The following is a 25381-nucleotide window of genomic DNA, read 5'->3' as shown; positions in this document are numbered from 1 at the left end:
GAAAGGGGGGAGGGGAGAGGGGAGGGGAGAGAAAAGAAAAGCAAGGAAAGAAAGAGAAAAGGAAGGGAGGGAGGGAGGAAGGAAGGGAGGAAGGAAGAGAAAACCTCCAACCTAGTTCTAGCGGCTGACAGATGTTCACACTTTAAGGGCCTGTAAAATCAATTACGGAGACACACGCACATCCACTACTGACTGACTTTCTATTTGAAGAAATGACAGAAAAGCAAAACTTTCGTCTACTAAAGGAGCAACAGTCACGGCGTTCCCACACGGGGATTGTGTGGCCCGCATGGGATACACAGAGTTGAGAAATTTTACCAACAAGTTAGGCTTTTTTGCTTTCATTTCCTCTTCAATAAAAGGGGAGAGAAGAGCTACCTTTTGCAAGGCCGCTGGAGCATAAAGTGAGTTTGTAGGCACATGATGTCTGGCACAGAACAGGGGGCAAAAGGGCCTCTTTTCTCACCCAAATTAAGTGCCATTTGGTCCCAGGACTACGAGACACACTTTTGAGAGTTGGAGGTGGGGAGGAGGGAGGCAGCTCAGCCTTTCCCTCAGCATTGCATAATACAGTTGGCATGCTGGTGCAATTTGGGAGACTGGGACGTGGTTCCAGCACTGGCTTCCTGTGTCATCTGGAATTGAAATGATCATTTTCTGTGCCTGCCTTCCCCAGCCTTGATTCCTCAAGGGCTTCAGCAGCCTGGGTTTGTTCACTCCTGTTTCCAACACTCAGCACCGGTGAGCGCCACCAATTGGATTATCAGCCCACTTGGCTTAGCTATGACACCAAACAGAGCAGCAGGTTTGGGGATGGAGGAGACTCAGAAAGCAGAGATTGGCCGGGCGCGGTGGCTCACGCCTGTAATCCCAGCACTTTGGGAGGCCGAGACAGGCAGATCACGAGGTCAGGAGATCGAGACCATCCTGGCTAACACGGTGAAACCCTGTATCTACTAAAAATACGAAAAACTAGCCAGGCGAGGTGGCAGGCGCCTGTAGTCCCAGCTACTCGGGAGGCTGAGGCAGGAGAATGGTGTAAACCCAGGAGGTGGAGCTTACGGTGAGCTGAGATCCGGCCACTGCACTCCAGCCTGGGCGACAGAGTGAGACTCCGTCTCAAAAAAAAAAAAAAAAAGAGAAAGCAGAGATTAAGCAACACAGGGCCACTGGTGAAATCCAAATGAATTAGTAGTATTGTTAATGGTATTGTACCAAGGCCAATTTCCTAATTTTGCCTATGTGCTATGGTCATGTGAGATACTATCATGTGGGTGAAGCTGGGTGAAGGGTACGGAGAAACTCCCTGGGTTATTTTTGTAACTTCCTTTGAATCTTAAACTATTTCAAAAATGGAAGGAATGAAGGAAGGAGGAAGGAAGGAAGGAAAAAAGGAAGGATAAAAAAGGAAGGAAGGAAGAAAAGAGAAGAGGGAGGAAAGAAGAGAAAAGGAAGGAGGAAAGGAGGAAAGAAAGAGAGAAGGAGGGAGGGAGGGTGGGAGGAAGGAAGAAGGAAGGAAGGAAGGAATCTGTTCTTTATGCTGCTAAGGTTGAGGAGCATGCCCACCAGGTGACTCTTGGTGAGAGGTCTGGTACCTTTAGCACTGCCGGATCCACGCCTGGAAACGCGGGCATCCTCTGAGGATGGCTGACGGGGGTCCTCTCAGCTTTGGATGGCTTCTCCTCCTCATCTGACTCTTCCTTCCTGGGTGATTTCTCTTCTGTTGCAAAGAAAAGGGCACTGAAGTCATCGACAGCTGCCTTGTATTGAGGTCCTAAGTGCCAGATAATCTGCACACAGTATCTCATGCAACGCTCACATCAGACCTGCACAGAAGATGCTCTGGCCCATTTTACAGATGAGGACCACCCAGGTGCCTGCTTTCATGCTCTCTTCTCACAACTCTGCTTCTTGCCAGAAGACACTGACAACAGGCAGAGGAGGTTTTCTTTTGCGGGAGGGCACAGGCAAACCCAACTCCTGAGCCCCTGGCTCACTCAAAGTCCAGGAAATAGAAGGAAATCTTTGGCAGAGGCAGGAAAGTAGACAGGAATGCTCTCAGCCAACAATGCACTGAGGCTATGCTCTCGAGGAGAATGTGGAGAGCTTCGTGTGTCTTGTGGAAAGACGGCCCAAAGGTGGACCAGGAAGCCACTTTCCTTGACCCTGGCTCCCCTTTCCGGGACTTAACCCCAGCCCCGTGCTTGAGGCTGAGCTGATCACTCAAGCTTTTGGGTGATGGGCTGCCTGTACCCTCTTCCAGGAGTGATATGCGAGGAGTTTCTACTTCCCTGAAACCGGGATGTGGCATGGGCACAGTGAGAATTGGAGGAGGGGGCGGGGATGAACGAGGCAAGACCTGGTGCTCTGGAGCCCTTGGGGTATCCAGGGAACTGAGGTACACTAAGAAAGCACAGACCCCGCCTTCCCCATCCAGCCCTTGGCCAGCTCCTCAAGGCTGATGGGAGCCAGAGGTGCTTCTGCCACATTCCAGCTGGCAGTATTTGTGTGTTTTTGTCCTTACTATGGTCTTCATTTGCTCCAGGTGGATTAATAGAGCTTGGCTCAGAAAACCAAGGAAGTGTGTAGAGAGGTCTCACCTGAGGCATTTAAACATTTCCTTTAATAACAGAAATGGGATAGGAGCAGGAGAGAGAACTCTCCAAGCATTTCTTCAAGGTATCTGGTCAGAAGCAATGCCCCTCACTTAGCTCAGAGCCTGGTCTGACATCCTTAATGTTTGTCATGGGCAAACCCCAAATGAACAAAGGCACCTGTAAGACATTTTTGAGGACTAAAGGCTGTGTGTCTGGAGAGAGTGGGCAGGTCAGCTGCTCTAGTTTCCATTGCAAGAAGATATTTTGTTTCTTTCTTTCTTTTCTTTTTTTTTTTGAGATGAAGTCTAGCTTTGTCACCAGGTTGGAGTGCAGTAGTGTGATCTCAGCTCACCGCAACCTCCGCCTCCCGGGTTCAAGCGATTCTCCTGCCTCAGCCTCCCGAGAATAGCTGGGATTACAGGCATGCGCTGCCATGCCTGGCTAATTTTTGTATTTTTAGTAGAGACGGGGTTTCACCATGTTGGCCAGAATGGTCTCAATCTCCTAACCTTGTGATCTGCCCACCCCGGCCAAAGTGCTGGGATTACAAGGTGTGAGCCACTGCGCCCGGCCTGTTTCTTCTTAAAAGTCTTTCATGGCTCTCCATCTACAGATGAAATCTAACTCCTTAGCAAAGCATCAGGGATCTCCATGATCTGACCTCTGCCTACCTTTCCAGCATATCCTGCTATTCCCAGCTTGAGCAACATGAAACTGCTTAGAGATGCTCCTGCCACACACACAGAATGTTCTTTCTACATCTCTGTCCCTTTGATCTTGTTGATACTTCTGCCTCGAATAACTTTCCCTAACTCATTATTACCCATTCTTCAAGATTCAGGTCAGGTTTTGATACGGTAAGCAGCCAAAGCAGTCCTTAGAAGAAAATGTATAGCCTTAAATGATGCGTTAGAAAACAGAAAAAAAGACTGATAATATATGAACAGATCTTTCAACTCAGGAATATAGACAAAAGACCAGCGAGCAAACCTAAAGAGAATACAGGGGTGAATTTAATCAAAATAGAAGCAGAAAATAGTAAAACCTTATTAAGCTATGTCTCTGTCTCTTGTAACTCAAAGAGCCTCAATTAATATGCTAACCTTCAAAACACTGTTTTACCTAGTTTCTGATAAGTTCTGCGTAACAAGAAATCAGTTTCCTATGTAATTGTGTTCTAATGATCTGCAGCCTTCCAAGTCAGGAATTTTTTCATAGGGCTTAGTCTAAATCCTTCCTGCTGTTCAGTGTGGTGTCTGAGGAGGAGAGAAGGCATGGCATACCCGTTGAGTCTTTGAACATCCACGTGTTGTCAGTCTCATCCTCCAGAGGCGATCTGCTCTCGGACTCACTGAATCGGCTGCGCCGGAGGGAGTGGGAGATAGGGGCCCGGCGGCGGCTTCTCTTGCTGAGCTGCACCCGGGTCTTCAGGGCACTTGAGTCGAGGACTGAGGTTTGCTTTGGGAGCAGCAGGGAGGAAGAGGAAAAAAAGCAAGGGAATCATCAATGGAGGGTACCACAACGAAGTCGGTGGTACACAGCTTCGTTGACAGATGAGAGGCTATTTAGGTGGTACCCAGGCCAGCGCTAGGAGATAAACAGTGTCTCCTTCCCACAGTGGCTTCCACATTTAATAGTAACCTAACATCCAAAGCCTAAATTTCCCTATAAAACATACCCCATAGGCTGATGACAAGAGCCAGGTGGAACAATGAACCTTGAGTGCCCTAGTACAGTGCCAGGCTGCCTGGAACTCAGTAGGCACATAATACTAATGCCTTTTCTCTCCCAGTGACATCCATCACACAAGTATGTAATCTACAGCAATGATCGGTACACAGCAGGAAGTCAATAAATGTTTGTTTGTTGAATGAATAATGGATTCAACATCTAACTAAATCCTGTCAACCGTATTCACACAGAGTCCCCGGGTTGAGAGGTTCTCTGTGGAATTCCTACTTTACTCACATAATCTAAGGTGCAGGTGGGAAGGGAGGGACGCAACATCAGACATCCATTTTCAGGCATCCCTGAAGACTCACTCTGAGCTGTGACAGGTGGGGGGTCGGTGAGGGCTGCCAAGTCACTACTATCCCCAGTGAAAGGGTGGGGAGCGCAGACCATCTGGGTGGGCCCCGGTAAGGAGATGGGAAGTGCCTGGCTCAGAAGTCTCCCGGGAGGCAGCAGTGAAGTGCTCAGAGCTTGGGTTCAAACCCAGCTGGGTTCGAATCCTGGCTGTGTGACCTTGGGCAATGAGCTTCACTTCTCTGAGCCGGGGTGTCCCTATTTATAAAAAGGAGATAAACAGTGTCTCCTTCCTACAGTGGCTGAGAGAACTCCCTGCGCTCCGGTGTGGAAAGCCCTTGTTTCAGACAGAGCCTGACCAAGGCTCACAGCCAAGAGCTCTTTCCGGCAAGCTCATGTTCTTACATGAAATGTTGATTTCTTCCGCCTAGGTCCACTTTGGAGAAATTCCATCACCCAAGGCCTTCTAAGTCAGTGATCACAGGCTAATTTCAATGAATCATTTCCCAACGATGGTAAGTAACAAACACCCCACTAGGGGTGGTGGAAGGAGGTGGTATTTGCATAGCTACTTTCCAAACCAGCCACAGTGCTGTCTTGTGAGGAGACTTGCATGGCACCAGTGAAAGAGGGGGAAAGACGGAAATCACAGAGTGCCTGCTGCACCTAGAGGCGGGCTCGCTTCTTTGGCCACTTAATAGAACCAGGTTTTCAGACTCCAAGAGAGTAGGACAGAATCACACTGACAGAGGGGCTGGCTTGGAGGGGAAGATGGTGCCACCCTTGCATCCTCACCCTGATACAGAGACTAGATTCCTTAGTGCCCTGCCTCCGCCTCCCCATTCAGCCTCCAAACCATCCCTACAGGAGACCTAAATCGTGGTTGGCACCATACATAAACCTCAGTATCCCCACAGGAGACCCAAATCGTGGTGGGCATCACACATAAACCTCAGTATAATTTCAGTAAGCGTTAGACCTATGCTTAGGGACACCAGCATTTAGTCACTCCATGGCCACTTCGATTTGCTAATTTGCAAAATGGGCAGGCAGTTTTGCCTCTGGGGTTATTAACATGTGCCTGGGCCAGTGGTCAACGAACTCAGTGACTGTTGTTTATCATGGACATCAAGAAGAAACCACTTAGTGTTCTAGCAGGAAAGTTCACGATGCAGTGACATGATGCTGGCATGTAAGGCACATAGCAAGATCTCAGTACACGTCTGTTGAGTGAATAACTGAATATATCACCCAACCAAATCCTGAGGACACCCAGGGAGGTGGGAATGGCCATGGCCATGGTTATATAATGGGGTTCCCCAATCAAGACTGAACTTGTGTCTTTCTTTGTCTCTGCCCTGATCTAGAGGTGCCAGCGAGAGACCTTGGCCATACATTGAAGGTGAATCCCCTTTGAAGCCCTAAAGGCAGCCCTTTTTCTAAAGCAGTGGTGTTCCTCCTCTGGGGAACTGTGGGTAGTCATGCCCAAGTGTGTAGGTGGGAGGCTTTACTGCCAGGAGAGAGGGCCCCTTTCAGATTTCGCAGACGTTCCATCCAACAGAGAGTGGGCAGGTAGCCCTATTGTCACGGGAGGAGAACAATGACATCACCCCTGGGTTTCAAGGGTTGAAAAGGAAGACCTGCCTGACCCCTGGAGGTGGGGCTCCCAGGGGAAAGGAGGACAAGTTCTGGTCTGGAAGGTGCTAGAGCAGGAGACCGTTTAACCTGCTATGCTGGGGCAGCTGACATCCTGGCTGTGCTTGGGACCTGAAAGAGCTGAGTGCTGGGAGCTGTCCCCTGGGACCTCCATGAAAGGTGCCCATGCCTGAGGGGACTTTCTGTCCTGGAAGAGCCACTACAGAGAGAGTTGGATCCCCTGGTACCAGGGACACTGTTCTACCAGCAAGACCTCAGTGAGAACGTTCAGCAGAATCATTCTGAGCAAACCCCAGGCTCTTCGTGCTTGGAACTATAAACCTCAGGGTGACTTCCAGGGTTAAGTGGTCAGACTCCTTGCTTACCTGGCAGGTGAGGGCTTAGATAAGTTTTAATTTGAACACATGCAATTGTATTTGAGGCTGTGGAGCTGATGGTGCTGGTTACAAGTAGATAAGGAAGTTGAGGCTCAGAGAGGTGAAGACATTTGCCCCAAGACACACACCAGGTGTATGGCAGGTCCAAGATACATGCATAAGTGAGTCCCATTTCAAAGACAGTGCCTTCTGTACCCACTCCAAGCGTCCCTGGCACACAGATCCTACACCTGAAGTAGCAATTCACAGAGAGAGGCTGGAATTTCCATTTAAGAAGAAATGCTCCTGGCTACAGACTTACATCGATGAAGGAGAAGTCATCCACTCTCTTTTCAGGGCAGGCGTCCGGTGGAGGCGGCCCCTCCATCCCGTCGGTGGATTCCAGGTCAGTGCTGGAGCGGTCCACGCTGGTGCTCCGCTGGTCCCTGGAGCAGTCATACTGGTCCCCAGCCGAGGTGGGCTCCGTTTGAGAGGACAGAGAAGACAAACGGCTACTGGGGGGCTGTTTCCTTGTCGATGTAGCACTGCTATCTGGGGACTCAGTGGTCAAGCTGCAAAAAAAGGGAATGAAGGGAGACAAAGTTATGGAGAACATTTCAGAGAACGGGATTTCAAGTGAAGGATGCTGCAGGCAGCATAGCTTGGGGTATGTTTTATAGGCCAGGTAACCACAGACAGAACATCCCAGCAGAAGACCCTCTTTGGAAACAGCACAAGATGTGCCACAGTGAGGTGCTGTTTAAGGCATTGCCTAGAACACCTGGCAGGTGCAGAATGGGAGGAGTCAGTCCTGTGCCACTCAAGACCCTCTAGCCGTGCACTGTCCTGGATGGAAGCTGCTTATCACAGGTGACTGTTGGATCCTTGCAATGGAGCAAGTGACAGAGCTGAGATATGCCATGAGTATCTTACATACTGGATTTCCTATACCTCACACACTGGATTTCCAATACTTTGAATGGAAAAAAAGAATGTAAACTGCCTTGTTAATAACTTTTCATGTTAACTGCATGTGGAAATGAGAGTATTTTGGATCCCTTGGTTCCGATAAAAATATATCCTTAAATTTAATTTCACTTGTTTCTTTTTATTCTTTTGGTATAGCTACCAGGACATTTTCAATTACATATATGTCTTGCATTTGCAGCTCACATTATAATTCTTTTTTATTTATAATTGATACATAGTAATTACACATGTTTCTGGGGTACAGAGGGGTGTTTCAATACATGTATATATTGCATAAGGATCAAATCATCTATTTCTGCTGGGCAGTGCTGATGTAGATCAAATTGTTATCAGCAGTTACCCATGGAAGAGCAGGTGGTGGGATCTGCGTTATTTCATTCACTCATTCATTCAGTCATTTAATAAAAATATACTGAGCATTTACTATGTGCCAGGAATTGTGCTAAAAAATGTGTCATCCAATCCTCTCCAAAAATCCTATGAGGATTATCCTATAACTGCCACAATCCTACAAGTTAGGGTTGGTGACATGGTTTGGATTTGTGTACCCATATAAATCTCAAGTCAAATTGGAGGAGGGGCCTGGTGGGGGGAAGTGACTGGATCATGGGGGCGAATGTCCACCTTGCTGTTCTCATGGTAGTGAGTGAGCTCTCACAAGATCTAATGGTTTAAAAGTGTGTGGCACCTTCCCCTTCTCTCTCTCCTGCTGCCATGTAGGACGTGCCTTGCTTCCCCTTCACCTTCCACCATGACTGTAAGTTTCCTGAGGCTTCCCCAGCCCTGCAGAACTGTGAGTCAATTAAACCTCTTTCCTTTATCAATTACCCAGTCTCAGGTAGTTCTGTATAGCAGTGTGAAAACAGACTAATAGAATTGGCCTCGTGAACTTAAATATTTTTTTTTTTTTTTGAGACGGGGTCCTGCTCTGTTGCCCAGGCTGGAGTGTAGTGGCCGGATCTCAGCCCACTGCAAGCTCCGCCTCCCAGGTTTACGCCATTCTCCTGCCTCAGCCTCCCGAGTAGCTGGGACTACAGGTGCCCGCCACCTTGCCCACCTAATTTCTTTATTTTTTATTTTTTTAGTAGAGACAGGGTTTCACCGGGTTAGCCAGGATGGTCTCGATGTCCTGACCTCGTTATCCGCCCATCTTGGCCTCCCAAAGTGCTGGGATTACAGGCTTGAGCCACCACGCCCAGCCTAAATATTCTTATTCACCTTGTTAAAGGAGAGGAAACTGAGAACAGAGATGTAAATTAGCTTGCCCGAAGTAGCAGAACTGGGATGGAGCCCAGGCAATCTGACTTCAGCGTTCATGTCCTTGGCTCTCTCCTACTTCTGAAATCTCTTCCTATGATAATACAGTCAGGTATCGCTTGGGTCATTGGAACCATGTAAGATAGAAAATTTACAGATAATTCAAGTCATTAACAACCTCCTGCCCTGCCTCCACCCACATATTAAAAATGACATCTAAGCCAATAGCCTAGCAAAGCCTCCAGGTCATGGGAAACTCTTGCCTTGAGAAAGGACAGGTGGGCACACCTGACAAGTGGGCCTACTCTCAAGACCACCAGGCTGCTCCCTTGAGCAGAACTTTCCACAGGTGTGCTGGCATTTCACCGTGCTTTCTGTCAGCTCTGGGATGATTTCATTACTTGTCATATGGAGGATGTTAGGGTTGTAGGGTGGATTGAGGCAAATCCACAAGGGATGAAGGTAATACCATCGAGAGACAGCAGGTGGCACCACTGTCCAAGGCTGGGAGCGCCATGCTCCTGAGGTGGCCAGAGGAGGGGAAGCTGCAGTGTCTCTGCTGGACAGCAGGGAGCGCCCACCCAGGGGTGCACCCAAGTCCACACTCCAGCTCCCACTGGCCCGAGGTCAGAGCTGGGGAATGGAGACCCCGAGAGAGGAAGGGGCTCCTAGGGTCACATAGGGACATGTGCAAAACCAAGATGTGAGTTTCCAGACTCAGTCCAGTGCTCTTGCAGTGGTATTCTAGAGAAATTTAAGTAAGTTCATAACTAAACACATATTTCATGCGTCAGTGGGAAAAACAGCTTTCTCAGGCACTGTAAAAAACCTTTGCTTTCCGGCCGGGCGTGGTGGCTCACACCTGTAATCCCAGCACTTTGGGAGGCCGAGATGGGCGGACACAAGGTCAGAAGATGAAGACCATCCTGGCTAACATGGTGAAACTCCGTCTCTACTAAAAATACAAAAAAAATTAGCTGGGCATGGTGGTGGGCACCTGTAGTCCCAGCTACTTGGGAGGCTGAGGCAGGAGAATGGTGTGAACCCGGGAGGCGGAGCTTGCAGTGAGCTGACATTGCGCCACTGCACTCCAGCCTGGGCAACACAGCGAGACTCCTCTCAAAAAAAAAAAAAGCCTTTGCTTTCCTTTTACTTTTTCTTACCATTTTCAATTCTCTCAACCCCCTCCCAACTTCAATATCGATGATTTATCATTTTTATCACTGTGGTAAAATACAGTTTGCCATTGGTCACATGTGGGACACAGTGTTGTGCAGCCATCATCACTGGCATCCTAGAAATTTCCATCACCCCAAAAAGAAACCAGGTACCCATGAAGTAGTCAATCCCCATTCCCTTTCCATCCCTAGAGCCTCATCTGTTTTCTATCTCTGTGGGATTTGCCTATCTTGGATATTTCATATATCATTATCTTTTTTTTTTTGGCAAGGTGTCTCTGTCACCCAGGCTGGAGTGAGTGCACTGGTGTGATCTTGGCTCACTGCAGCCTCCACCTCCCGGGTTCAAGTGATTCTCATGCTTCAGCCTCCTGAGCAGCTGGGATCACAGGTGCCCACCACCATATCCAGCTAATTTTTTTTATTTTTATTTTTAGTAGAGACGGGGTTTCGCCACGTTGGCCAGGCTGGTCTCAAACTCCTGGCCTCAAGTGATCTGCCCGCCTGGGCTTCCCAAAGTGCTGAGATTACAGGTGTTGAGCCACTGCAGCTGGCCCATAATCTTTTTTTTGTTTGTATTTTTTTTGAGACAGAGTCTTGCTCTGTCCCCCAGGCTGGAGGGCGATGGCACAATCGGCTCACTGCAACCTCCGCCTCCCAGGTTCAAGTGATTCTCCTGCCTTAGCCTCCCGAGTAGCTGGGATTACAGGCGTATGCCACTACACCAAGTTCATTTTTTGTATTTTAGTAGAGACGGGGTTTCACCGTGTTGCCCAGTTTGATCTCGAACTCCTGAGCTCAAGCGATCCACCCACCTCAGCCTCCCAAAGTGCTGGGATTACAGACGTGAGCCACCGCACCTGGTCCATAATCTTTATTATTTTTTTGTACTTCCTAATTTCTTTTTTAAAACAAGAATGGGTTCCTCTTATAATTACAGATTGGAGGTTTTAGCAATATAGAAATCAGGAGGTGGGTGGGCTGCAGCAACTCCAGCCCAGATGCCCCCTTGCAGCCAGAATCCTGCCGCACGTGTCCTACCTCTCCCCGCTCTGGCGCTGCTCTGTCCACGTCCCATACTGGCTGTCGGCTTCATGCACGAGGGTGTCAGTGTCCTTGGGTTCAGTGGGCCGCCGGGAGAAACACTGCTTCAGCTGGTCCTGCAAAGACGAGCCAGATGTGAGATTTCTACTGGGAAATGTACTCAGAACCCCCGTCCCGGCCGACACGCAAGTCAGATGGCATGGCCCCCGCTCAAGCCCATCCCAGCTCCCCACTGCCCTCCTAAGTAGGGCCAGACATCTTGGCTGGGCACTAGGTGATCAATTGTCCTGGTTTGCCCAATATATCACAGGATACAGGACTTTCAGTGCTAAAACTGGGCAAACTGGGATGAAGTGGTCACCCTACCTGGCATGTGAAGTCCTGCAGGGCATCGCCTGGCCCCCACCTCAATGGCCGTCTCTCCTCCTCATGGTCCAGCCTGGGCACACTTCTCTCATCTTCATTGTTACCCAGACTCATGAATCTGGCTAGGGCAACCTCTCTGCACCCACCTGCCCAGGTTCCTACCACCACCATGTTTCCCATCTGCATCACCAGACACAAGATCCGTGGAGCACCGAACTTGGGACAGGCATCGGGCTGAGCTCTTGACATGAGATTACCTGGTTGAACTACAGCCCCTTGACAATCCCATGGGGTGGATCTTATTACAATCCCCATTTTATAGATGATAAAATTGAGACTTAAAAACATGAAATTACATGCCCCAAGTCAAATAGCCAGTAAACAGCCGGTGAAGTGGACTTCAACCCCCAGGTCCAAACCACTGCACATCAGGCAACATCAATCCCTTGGGCTGTTGCAACCTGGTCTGTTGCTGGTCTCGGCCCTCAGCCCGGGCCCTCAGAGGGGGCAGGCAGGAACAAGGGTGCTGATTAGCACAGAACTGACCACAGGGCCAAGCCTGGCACATGGTGGAAACGCCATAAATCCCCATTAAACGACTGAACTTGAACTGCCTTCCCTCCTTCGTCTGCTTCGCAAATTAAAAGCCCATTCCCTGTGATGTGGCCATTGAAATGGCTGCCACTTAGGCTTGTGCTTTGTTGAGTGGGGAGATGCTGGTGCACTCAAGACAAAACGAAAAGTAGAATCCTTGGATGGGCCGTTGGCACGCGGATGGCTCAGACGGCCTTGGCTGCCTGAGCTTTGAATGACGCTCTCAATCACCATCTTTTTTTTGTTTTTTTTTTTTTGAGACAGGGTCTTACTCTGTCACCTAGGCTACAGTACAGTGGTACAATCACAGCCCACTCCAGCCTCGGCCTCTGGGGCTCAAGTGATCCTCCTGCTTGAGACTCCCAAGTAGCTGGGAGCACAGGTATACAAACACTACCACACCCACCTTTTTTAAAAAAAAAATTTGTAGAGATGGGGTCTTGTCATGTTGCCCAGGCTGGTCTTAATCTCCTGGGCTCAAGAAATCCTCCTGCCTCGGCCTCTGAAACCATTGCAATTACTGGCATGAGCCCCCACGCCTGGCCCCAGTCACATCTTTTGATGAGGAATTTGGACATGGGGGTTAGGGCGTAAGACTGGCCCAGAAAGACAAACAGGGCTCATCTTTACTCCTTACGTTCTGTTCCATTTGAGGGCAGGAGGCACATTCTGCTGGAATATGCTTCAGATCATCTCCTGCTCAAGCACCTTCCGGGGCTCCCTATTGTCCTCCTGCTGAAATCCAAGGCCCCTTGCAAGCGAGCCCCCAAATTTCCTGTCTGATCCCATGCCCTACCCTTGCTCCAAACAAACTCTCTATCCCATACTCTTTGGCTTACTATATACTCTCTCCCACACAAGCTCACACACTCCTGGCCTCTGCGCCTTGTTTGTGCCATTGCACTTCCCTATCAATCCTTCTTACCCAAAGCTATTGCAACCCATGGTGATGTCTCCTCCTTAAACTTCTTTTTTTTTTGAAATGGAGTCCCGCTCTGTCTCCCAGGCTGGAGTGCAGTGGCACAATCATCTCAGCTCACTGCAACCTCCGCCTCCCGGGTTCAAGTGATTTTCTTGCCTCAGCCACCTGAGTAGCTGAGATTACAGTCACACACCACCATGCCTGGCTAATTTGTTTGCATTTTTAGTGGAGACAGGATTTCACCACATTGGCCAGGCTGGTCACGAACTCCTGACCTCAGGTGATCCGCCCACCTCGGCCTCCCAAAGTGCTGGGATTCCAGGCGTGAGCCACCACTGTATACCCTGGATGACTTATCAATTCTACCAGACAGAATGTGACACATAAGTTATTTACGCGACAGATATTTACTGAGCACCGGGGAACTGGGCGTGGGAGGTCACGGCACAGATGCAGGCTCCGGGATCCTGCAACTCATCAGATCTGCCCTTTAAGCCTGGGATGCTCCAGTGTTTCTGTTCCCCTCTTGGAGCCTGCCTGGCATGCAGTAGGTGCTTAATTAATGGAGGTGGGCTGATTGTTCCTCAGCAGCTTATCTTCCTCCCAGGCAGGGGAGCCAGCCTCTTCTCAGGTTATCTGGAACCACACTGAACTGAGAAAGCATGTGTGTGTGGTCCGTGTGGTCCTGCAGAATGAGTGGGCGCCTGGGGAAAAGCCTGCTGTGTGGCCTCAGGGCTCTGGCTTCCCTCTCTGAGTTGCAGAGAAGTTACAAGAATTCAGTGAGAAAATAATGGTCACCCCCAGGGCACAGACACAAATGTGACAGCTCCCAGAACAGGGCGCAGCACTCGGGAAACATCCCATAAACGGTCCCCTCCTTCCCGTTCTCTTTCTCTTGCCTTTTGGAGATACTCATGTACCCCATGATGTTGGTGGGAATACTGAGAATGAGGGGTGTACAAGGACGGGAATTCAGAATAAATCCCTCAGTCACCCCTGCTAAATGGCTACACTCAGAGACCCGAATCACAGCTGCTGTCCACTCTTAATTCTACTGTCTGTAGAAGCTTTTCTGTCTCTAGTTACAACATAATACCTTACTAATTGTAAAACATTTAGGAGTAACGGAAAATCACAAAGAATACATTTTAAAAGAACTCATCACCCAAAGACAGTATCCTGTCATAGTCCTGCCCAGAATTCTCTCAGGATCCATTCACCTACATCACCATTTTACTGGCTGAAGAATATTTCACTTTTCAGATGCAGCATCTTCCAATTAACCAGTCCCCAAGTGCTGGGATTTTTGCTTGCTGAGGATTTTCTTCGCCACTACAACCAATAATATGATGAACATCCCTGAGGCTAAATCAACACATCTCTGAGATTATTCCCGTAAGAGAAATTCCTAGGTATAGTGTCACCAGGTCAAAGGGCTTTGGGATCTGGATGAGCGAGCCAGCTTTGGAAGAGGCTGCCTGACCTCCAAGCCCACGGGCAGCACATGGGGATAGCTGTTAGCGCGCTGTAAGGAGGCACTCAGGCCCTGCTGGGGAGTGTTATGTTTTCGCTTTGCAAGGTCACCTGATACACTCAGAGGCACAGCACCGTCAACAGAGTATCTCCCTGGGATGCGGGGCTGGGGGCAGTCATCTGAGCCCGCTCCCAGCTCCTTACTGTTTTCGAAGATGTGATGGAACTGGCCTTTCCTTAACTTAATGCCCTTCGGAGGTCAGATTCAGAGGCCAGATGCTGGGGAATTAGGGGTTGTTTCTGGTGGAAGACAAGACATCGTTGTCCCAAGCAGCTTGTTGTCCTGAGGCTACAAAGTGGATGCTGGGCTTGTGCCTGGGTGTGCAGGTGTGCTAAGCTCAATGGGGGGCAAAGGAGTGACAGCTTGAGGACAGCTTATAGCTAGGGTGGGGATACAGGGCAGGGCTTGCTGTCTCTGCTCTGCCCAGCTGTGTAGCCTGGCAAGTGACTCCACCCATCCAAGCCTCAGTTTTCACACTGGAAAAACAAGGACTGTTTTGAGGTATCAAGAGATAATCTCTGGAAAGTGTTAAGCTCACTGCCTGGCACAAATGGGTGCCCAGGAAATGGGAACTGTCATGATTAGAGCAATTTTCAGACCCTCTTTGGAGTCAGAGAGGGTAATGGAGCCTTGGCAAAGGGTTCTTAAAATCCCTGAGAGAGGGGGATCCCCTTCAGTGCTGAGTGATGGAAGAAGGAGTCTGCAGGCGTCCCCCAGAAACCAAAAGGTCAAGTCCATTGCTGAGGATGAAATCAGGGCAGGCGGCAGGGGGCAGTTTCCAGACCTCTTGTGGATGGTCCTGGGGATAAATGGTGTCCAATCAAAACATGGTGGCTTCCCTTTATACAACCATCCGCATGCCCTCTCCACAGAGGTTTCGGATTTAGACTCAGGGATCTGAACTCTCCAAGAGTCAGGGATGGATGGGTTTCCTCCCTCCACTGCCTAATGCCAGACTGAGGGTCCTGAGGCCAGCGCCCCTGCCTCCTCTCTCGCCTTCACTGCCACACTGCATTGATCCTCAGTCCTTCGAAGTCTCTTTCTGGAACACTCCTTCCAGCTATGACCAGTTATCTGTTCACCCACTGCGGCAGCTTCCGAGGGGGCTCCCCTGGCATCCTTCGCCCCGTATGTTCTTCTCATTCTACTTTCCAAAACTGCATAGGTCCCTGCTCAAAGCCCTTCCATGGCCCCCCACATCCCTCCAGGTAAAGGTTGGGGTTAGGGTTAGGGTGACGGCCTGTGGGGCCTGCATGGGTGCGGGGCCTGGTGGGCTCGAAACTCCTTCAATGTTGCTTCCCTCCTCCCGTACCCTTCCTCTCACTCCCCAGTCCCTCCCACTGGATCCTTCAGCCCCATTTCCCTCCCCTCACATTCCTCCCTCTCACCTCCAGACCTGGCAGAGCAGCCACCACCTCCAAGCTATCATTCAGATTTCAACTTTGATGGCTCCTCCTCCAGGAAGCCTTCCCTGAACTTTCCCACCATCCTACCCTGAGGGCTGGCTCAGGAGGCCCCAGGCTCCCATCATCCCCTAGACCTCAGGTCTCTACATCTGTGCCATCTGATACAGTAGCCACCAGCAACTTATGATTATTTAAATTTAATTTACATTAATTGACATTAAATAATACTAATAATTCAGTTCCCCTATGGCATTAGCCATACTTCAAGGGCTCCACAGCCACCCACCATACTGAATAGCATGGAGAACACTTTTCTACCTCTGTAGAAATCTCTAGTGTACAGCACTGCTGTAGAATTTTCCACAATATAATAATTATCATGTACCACTTTCTCTGCAGTCTTCCCTGAACAAGCACTGTTTGCAGAACCAGAACATCTGGACTTGAATCCAGAGACCACCACATGGTAGCTATATGACCTTGGGCGAGCTACTTCTCTGTGTCTCAATATTCAGCCAAAGCAGTTACAGTGAATATAACTGCGTTCTCTGCTCTTTTAACACACACAGACCCTCAAATTTGGAGTCATGTAGGGGCTAGGGTTACCTAAGGGAATTCATCTTGTAAATGCAGTTTAAGAAAGCAAGCTGTTAATCAGCACTTTCTCTAGTTAGTATCCTGGTAACCCTGTGTGCATTACAAGTTATTCATGCCTCATCATTCTACCAGAACTTGGCGGAATTTCAAATCACAACACTTGAGCTTAGCCCCAGAGCTGCGAGGCCTCAAAATCAACCACATACACACACAGGCCTGCAACTCTTTTTTTTTTTCTCGAGACGGAGTCTCGCTCTGTTGCCCAGGCTGCAGTGCAATAATACAGTCTCGGCTCACTGCAACCTCCACCTCCTGGGTTCAAGCAATTCTCTTGCCTCAGCCTCCCGAGTAGCTGGGACTACAGGTAGCGTGCCACCAGGCCCAGCTGATTTTTGTATTTTTAGTAGAGACGGGGTTTCACCATGTTGCCCAGGCTGGTCTCGAACTCCCGACCTCGTGATCCGCCCGCCTTGGCCTCCCAAAGTGCTGGGATTACAGGCGTGAGCCACCGCACCCAGCCCCTGCAACTCACTTTCTAAAAGTCAGGTTGTTTTATTAGCTTTAAGGCAGGATGTTCTTCCAACTCCGTTTTGCTTCACAGGCTGCTGTAAAAAACACCCTTAGTGACTGCAGGCAGGTGGATAATCTACAAGATACTCTGAAAATACACATGATGAATTAAAAGGCAGGCAGAGAGCTCTGCCTGAATTGGTCTCCATCTATCCAAGTCTCCAATCCCTACCTCGGTTTGGTCATATGTCAAATGAGGTTGACTGAATCCTATAATGTAGACCTGGACAGACCCTCTGAGTCCATTCAGTCGGCCCTTCCTTTTCAGATGAGAAAACGGAGGCCCAGAAACAGGAACAGCTATGGTGCTCTTAGTTCTCCTGGTGAGTGGGAAGCGGAGCTGGGGAGACTGGAACCCAGGCTCTGGGCTCCTTTCCCAGTGCTCCTTCCTGCCACCAACATTCTACCTGCCCCACCTTTCCTATGATGCGTCAGGAGGCTCTCAGAAGGAGATGTAGGTTACAATGCTCTGAAAAACCTCAAGACTTGGCAGGTTTAAAAACCACTTGCCTGGACTGGCTTGCCAAGCCCCAAAGCCACTGGAAGGTGAGAACTCTGGGCCCTTGTCTTGCAGGCAAAGACAAGTGCCTCAGTGGACAGCTTTGGGGAGACAGGCTAACACGTACCCCTTAAAGGCTATATTAAAACAAACCCTAACATATGTCCCCAAATTTAAAATCTGCATACTCTTAACTCAGTAATTTTAGCTCCAGGAATTTATCTCAAGGAAACCATCAAAGACACCTGCCAAGATCTATGAACATGGACACCGCCCTGCAGCATTAGTTATTACTGCAGAATACTAGAGACACCCTGAATGTCCAGTAAGGCAGGGAATGGTGAAATACAATATCCATGCAATGGATAAATACAGCCAAGGAATGGCTGGGCACGGTGGCTCACGCCTGTAATCCCAGCACTTTGGGAGGCCGAGGCGGGCAGATCATGAAGTCAAGAGATCGAGACCATCCTGGCCAACATAGTGAAACCCCATCTCTACTAAAGATATAAAAATTAGCTGGGCATGGTGGTGGGCGCCTGCAGTCCCAGCTACTCGAGAGGCTGAGGGAGGAGAATCACTTGAACCCGGGAGGCAGAGGTTGCAATGAGCCGAGACTGCGCCACTGCACTCCAGCCTAGGTGACAGTGGTGAAATTCTGTCTTAAAAAAAAAAAAGGCAGCCAAATAGAGACAGGGTTAAAGTATCCTTGTTTGCAGACAATATGTTTCTATATCTAAAAAAAAAAAAAAAAAAAAAAAGGCAGCCAAATAATAATGTCCAGAAATAATATTTACTGTCACAGAAAGATGCTTGCCATAAACTAGAAAACGTAAAAAAAACAAAATTTTTTTTTTGAGACAATGTCTCACTATCGCCCAGGCTGGAGTGCAGTGACACTGTCACGGCTCACTGCAGCCTCAACTTCCTAGGCTTACGCGATCCTAGCTGGGACTACAGGCATGTGCCACCATGCCTGGCTAATTTTTATATTTTTTGTAGAGACAAGGTTTCACCGTGTTGCCCAGGCTGGTCTTGAATTGCTGGGCTCAAGCGATCCACCTGCCTCTGCCTCCCAAAGTGCTGGGATTATAGGCCTGAGCAACCATGCCAGACCAGAACAATTTTTTTTTTAATGTAACAAAACAATGTGTGTTGTGACACCAGTTTTGTGAAAACACACACATAAATGGGAGTGTATGTACACATCATGAATTAAGTACCAATCAGAGACAGGCTCTTAGTCAATCTACACCGGAGTTTAGCAAACTTTTTCTACAAAGGGCCAGAGAGTAAATATTTGGGGCTTTGTGGGTCATGATGATGGTCTCTGTTCCAGTTACTCAATTCTGCTGTTGTTAGTGCAAAGGCAGCACAGACTAAAAGCTAAATGAGTGTATGTGGCTGTGTCCCAATAAAACTTTATTTACAAAAGAAGCAGCTGGCTAGATTTTGCTTTCAGGCAGTAGTTTGCTGATCCGTGATCTATAGGAGCTGAGTTCACTCATCACAGTACCCCAGCACTTAGAACAACACCTCACCTCCAGTAGTCCTGGAATAAAGATTTGTTGGAGAAATACATTTCTGAGAATAATGTTTTTGCAGTGAGTAGCCATGAGCTTCTTAAATAGAAAAGGCGATATAGTTACACAGGGGATGGGAAAAAGAGAAAATATTACACCTGCATGTATTTTGGGGTGTTTGACACATCCGCCTAAGAAAGAACCCTGAGTCAGGGCAGTGCTCAGTGGCACACAGCTGACAGAGGAGTTCTGAGAGATTCCAGAAGTGTGTCTCAATCTCCTCTGCAATTCTATACCCCCAGCTGTGCAGGGAGCGCTGCGGTCATGGGGCCCAGGCCAGCGTGGGGGACACGCGCTCTGTCCCAGTGCCCCTGTGGGCCCAGGCAGCTTCTCATCCTGTGTCCAGGCCAGACCAGTACCATGGCCAAGCAATAACAACGACAATAATGGCAGGGGCTGACACTCCTGAGCGCTGACAATGTGCCGATCATTATGCCATGGCAAGTTCCAAGAAGCCTATGAAGTAGGAACCATGAGGAACCCATTTCACAGAGGAAGAGATGGAGGCCCAGGGAGTCGATCTGGCATGCCCAAGGTCACATGGTTTGGAAGGGGTGGAGCTGGGATTTGAACCCGAGTTTGCCTGGCACCCAAACTCGTGCTCTCCAAAGACAGCACATTCTCCTGGCTCTGGCTTGACACTGAGGGCTTTCCTGGGTCCTCACTGACCATTTTACAGAGGGGAAAACTGAGGACCAGGCAGTGGGAGGCATGCCCAGCCAGGCCTGAAACCCAGCGTCCTGACTCCCTGGCCAGTGCTCTGGTCACCACAGGCCATCCTGAAGTGCATCCACAGGTGGAGTCTCAGTTGGGCCTGGGAAGAGAAGCGGAGGGGCTGGAGGCCAAGGATGGGTCAAGTCCCGCAGTCTGTCTCACATCCACCCTGCACCCAGCTGTCAGGACCGTCTTTTCAGAAGGTCTAGAATGGCCTCAGCATACATGCTCCCATCCCTCCAGTGGCTCCCTTCGCAGCACTCTAAAGATAAAGCCGGGGTCTCACTGGGCCCTGTGGGTCCCACTTGACCAGCACTCACTCCTGGTGCCCTCATCTCACCCTCTTTCCTCACCCACTCTGATCTGGCCACGCGATCCTCACACACACAAAGCACCATCGTGCCACAGTCCCCTGTCTGAGCTGTTGGCTCCGTCTAGGATGCTGCCTTCACTGGCCCAGGCCCACTCATCCTTCAGATGGCACACTGATGTCAGCTTCTCTCAGGGGCTTCCCTGACTCCCGTGGTCTACGTGGGCATCCTCCCCTTCAGAGCCCTGGCCTCAGTTGGTGGTCCTGAAACCATTTGTATGACTCGTTGAATGTGTGTCCCTCCCAGCACATGCAGTCTCCGAGGGAATCGCTATGTTTTGTCATAATTCTCAGTGCTTAGTTATACTACCTGGCACATAGTAAGGGCTCAATAAATAGGAAGGAGAGAAGGAGAGAAGAAGGAAAAGGGATGTTAGGAAAGGAGGAATAGAAGAAAGGGATGGGAGATGAAGGGAGGGGAGAGGAGGGAAGGGAAGGGGAAAGAAGGAGGTCAGACTGGAAGGAACTAGATGGGATATGAGGCTGGGCAGACCCCTCAGGACCCTCTCTCAAAGCTGCCAGCAAAAACCTGCACAACATCCCCTCCCATGGACTTGGGTCCCAGCTGGGAGAGAAGTCAGGATGTATGATGGGCTTCTGGGCAGACCACTGTGTCACCTCTGGTTACAGCACAAGCCAAGTCTTGCCCCATCCCCAGTTCTATGTCAGGGGAGGAATGGTGCTTCTCAGGGAATGCTGTGGGACAGCAGCCACTGACTCCCCCTCAGTGGGCTCCAAGGACAACAATGTAGGTGTGGCCGGGCTGGGCCAGGTGTAGTCAGGTGCGGCTGGATGTGGCTGGGTGTGGTGGCTCGGACAACGTCATGGTCCAGGGTCTGGGCTGATCTCCTGGCTGCAGGCTACTCAGGACATGCTGTGGACACTACTCTGGGCTGATCTCCTGGCTGCAGGCTACTCAGGACATGCTGTGGACACTACTCAGTGGTGCAGGAAGGCCTCGAGGTCATCTCTGGGGTTGATGCAAGCCTGGTATGGAGGAGACAGAGTAGAAGAGGAGAGGGAGACAGAGACAGGGAGGCAGAGGCAGAGAGAGAAGCAGCAAGGACAGAGATGGGAGCAAGACCGAACCAGAAGAGCAAGCCCATGACTGAGAAGCACAGAGACGGGCACAGAGAGAGACACGGGGCAAGAGTGACAGGGAGGTGGAGGGGGCATGTGTGCCCAAGCCTCTGAATGAGGGGACTGGATGGGCCCACCTGGGCTGCGGCTCTAACCTTTGTGCACCTGTGTGCACGTGGCTGCGCTGTACCTCCTGACCCGTTGTCATGAGCACAGGTGCCATCCTCAGCTCTGGCTCCATTCCCTAGATGACCTCAAGCAAGGCCCTGCCCTTCTCTGTGCCTCAGTTTACTCTCTTGGTGATCAATGGTCTGCGACTGGAGGTCTCAGTGGCTCTCTGCAGCTTGATGGCTAACCTCTGACGGCCGGCTAACAAAACCTTCTGCGTGAACTGCGGTGTAAAGGGTTTGGCTCATTCCCCTTTAAATGAGCATGTATTCAGATTCTTCACACTGTTGGTGGTGCACCCACCTAATGATGAAATAATGGGGCTCACTCCTCGGGGCTTCACTAAAACCAGTTTTTATAAACATTCCAGAGATATGCTAACAGCCCTTACTGATTAGCAACCTAAACCACAAACTTGTAGGTTGCAGATATGAAATTAACCTATCCTGATGCTCTGACATGTTGGAGGTGGGACAGGTTAGCAGTTCTGAGCTAGGACTCCATGACCGAGCAGACCGGAGCAAATCCAGCTCTGCCACTTGCTGGCTACAACTCAACCTCTCTATCCTCAACTTCCCCATCTGTAATATGGGAAGCTTAGGGTTGCTGGCAGCATTCTGTCAATGTCTGGGGACAACTTACACATGCCTGGCACGTGGTCAATGCTGGGCAGATGCCAGTCTACATGATGTTGGTGTCCACTGTTCAGTTTCCAAATATAGCATTTTAACAAACATCATGACAAGGTGCTAACAGGTTCTAATGAGGCCTGACAGTTCCATCTTTCAGCTAAGAACCAGAGTGGCTACCTAAACCACATCCCCCAGTATCTCCCTGGACCTGACGTCCAGGGAGACGAGGACTCCTTCCAAGGGCACCCTGGGGAAGGTCCCACATCACATAATGGTCTGCAGCCCCAGCTCTGCAGGGCCGCTGAGTCATCCACCGTGGTGTGCAGGCTGCAAAATGATGCCTGTGGCAGAGACAAGCTGTCTCCATGGGACAAGCGCTACCCAAAGTGACAGGAACACAAGTTTGCAGCTGGTCTGCAGGAGGTGTATTTGGTTTCCCGGCTGGGAGTGCCTGACAAGGCTCTGAGTGGGGGCTTCCTTGGAGGTTATTAACAGAAACAACAGCTGGGCTGGGAGGCCCAGGCTCCTGTCGGCCTCAGAGACAGGGTTCCCCTAGACCCAAGAAGCCCAGTGGGTACCCTAGAGCCTGCGCTGTGGGTGTCAGAGGTGGGCAAGGAGGCAATAAGAATAGTAACAACCACAAACACCTAAGAAGCGCCAACTGCATGCCTGGCCCCATGTCAAATTCCTTATGTAGACCATCAAGTTGAATTCCCATAATAGATACTATTAATATCCCCATTTCACAGATAAGGGAGCTGAGGCTGTGAGACATTAAATAGTAACAACAACAGACACTTGGATGGCGTTTACTGGATGCTGGGCTGCCACATTTAGTCCTCCCAACAAACCGAGGAATCGGGTACTATTACTATCCCCACTTTCTGGATGAGAAGACTGAGGCACAGAGAGGAAGGAGCTCCATTAAAACCCAGGTAGCTGGGTTTCAAGTCAGTGGCCTGTGATTCCCCACTCTATCAACACCCACTGCAGTTTCACCCAGGAAGTGCTCCTCGGTCCAGTGTGTTGGCTGCTGGCAATGTGGCCCGGGGTCTTTTTGGAATGTGTCCCCAAAATGCGCTCCAGGCATCCACTCCCCCAGGAAGACTCTCCTGGCTGCCCCCATCCCCAGGTGGGTTCTTAGGACCCCCACAGAACCCCCTGTGCTCACGCCATCATAGAAATTATTGGGTTGGGCTGTGGTTATCATTTGTTTGACTGTCTTCTCCAAACTGTAAGCTCCCTGAGGGCAGGAACTGCGGTCTGTTCACCCTCAAATGCCAGTGCCAAGTTTAGAGACAGCTATAGAGGACAGGAAGTAAGTGAAGATGGATGGATGGATGGATGGAGTGAATTAACCCATAAATGACTCCCTGCCCCCTCTCTAATGTCTGAGAATGATACTGCTCTTTACCCAGACCCTCTTGATATATCACAGGACCATTCGCTTTTATATATGCCCTTGAAGTTTAATTCTTGTTGCTTTTTAAAACAAATTGTTTTTAATAAAACACTACGTGCAGCATGCTGACAGTGAAACTGGGGTGGCCGGTGTGATACATTTAAGGTGCAGAATAGGAGAGACTGATCCTAAGGGAGAAGAAAAATCCCCAAAATAATCAGGGGAGAGGGGAGGGGCACAGAACATTCCAGAAGTACTGTGGCACTCTTGCATGGAGATAGACAAATTTGATTTTCCTTTTAACTCAGACTTTCTGTTAATATAAACTCTACAGTTCTAAGGTTATGATGAGTCAAGGGAAAAGAGAATTTGGAGTTTTAAAAATGTATTTAATCTAAATTATAGAACAATTATAATGTAGAACACTATTTAATTGTTAGAAAGAATAGTTAAACAGAACGAGGCAGACATAAGTTTACTGACATGGAACGACCTCCAAGATTCACTGTCTAAGTGAGTAAAGCAAGGTGCAAAGTAACAGGTGGTGGATTCTGCCATTTGTGAGGGGGAAGAAAGTAAAGATCAAAACGCACAGAATATCTAAGGACAGAAGAAAACTGCAATCATACTCGTCTCTAGGAGAGGAATTGCGTGACTAGAGGACGGGGAGAGAGGACATTTTTGTATTCTACCTCTTTTTGTATTTTGTAACATTTGCGGCTAGTGATATAAAAAGTACATTTTGAAAATGTATAATTATATGTAAGTATATAATTCTTTTACGTTTCCCAGCATCTCCTTTTAATGGAATCTGCTCCCACTGATCCCAACTTGGCTCCTCTTGGAGGGATTCTTAAAACAGCCTAAGCCCAATTTGACTTCTTTTTTTGAAACATCACATGTCAAAACATCTCTCTCATAGTTTATTTCAGGCTAGGGCTCCACTTGTCAGGTGACAGAATTGCAGCCTTGCGGCGTACGTGTAAACCTGTGGAGGAGGCAGGGAGCTGGGTGTGTCTCCCCATTGACTGAGGACCCCAAATCCTCCAGCCTGAGGCCTGGTCTCTCCCTGACAGGACACTGCCACCAACTCAGCTGTGTTCTACAGGAATGATGACAGTCCAATGTCACAAAGTGGCCTGACCAGCCCTGCTACTGGGAGTCCATCAAGCAGAGAGATACGTGCACACACACATCCATGCATACATGTATATACACACAAACGTACATACACAAAACACACCCACATAGATGCATACATACATGTACATATACACAAACACATATCCACAAAACACACACAAACACACGCAGATGCACACATATATGTATAGACACACACATACAAAGACACAAAGACACAGATGTATACATACACATATATACAAACATGTAAACACAACACATGCACAAATGCACACAAACATGTACACAAAAACACAAACACATATGCACACATATACACAGAAACATATATACACACAAAAATATAAACACACACAGATGCATACACACAAATACACACATGTATGCACACAATTACATATACCTAAAAAGCACATACGGGCTGGGCACGGTGGCTCACGCCTGTAATCCCAGCACTTTGGGAGGCTGAGGTGGGCAGATCACGAGGTCAGGAGATTGAGACCACCCTGGTTAACATGGTGAAACCCTGTCTCTACCAAAAATACAAAAAATTATCCAGGCGTGGTGGCAGGCGCCTGTAGTCCCTGCTACTTGGAAGGCTCAGGCAGGAGAATGGCATGAACCTGAGAGGCGGAGCTTGCAGTGAGCCGAGATCACGCCACTGCACTCCAGCCTGGGCGCCACAGCGAGATTCC

General features: G+C 49.3%; 1 protein-coding gene across 1 annotated transcript in view; it reads right to left on the bottom strand.

Moving 5' to 3' along the window:
* Positions 1 to 25381, bottom strand: part of KIAA1671 (KIAA1671 ortholog) — a 186475-nt gene that overhangs the window by 10487 nt on the left and 150607 nt on the right. The window contains exons 7-10 of the mRNA XM_011956724.1: positions 11101 to 11219; positions 6957 to 7206; positions 3881 to 4055; positions 1596 to 1720 (exon numbers count right to left, since the gene is read on the bottom strand). Coding sequence (XP_011812114.1) covers positions 1596 to 1720; positions 3881 to 4055; positions 6957 to 7206; positions 11101 to 11219 — 669 coding nt within the window. The remainder of the gene's footprint in view (positions 1 to 1595; positions 1721 to 3880; positions 4056 to 6956; positions 7207 to 11100; positions 11220 to 25381) is intronic.

The sequence above is a fragment of the Colobus angolensis genome, unplaced genomic scaffold (assembly GCF_000951035.1).
Source record: "Colobus angolensis palliatus isolate OR3802 unplaced genomic scaffold, Cang.pa_1.0 Scaffold423, whole genome shotgun sequence".
Lineage (NCBI taxonomy): Eukaryota > Metazoa > Chordata > Mammalia > Primates > Cercopithecidae > Colobus > Colobus angolensis.
The sequence above is the reverse complement of the archived record's forward strand: the minus strand, read 5'-3'. Positions and strand labels throughout refer to the sequence as shown.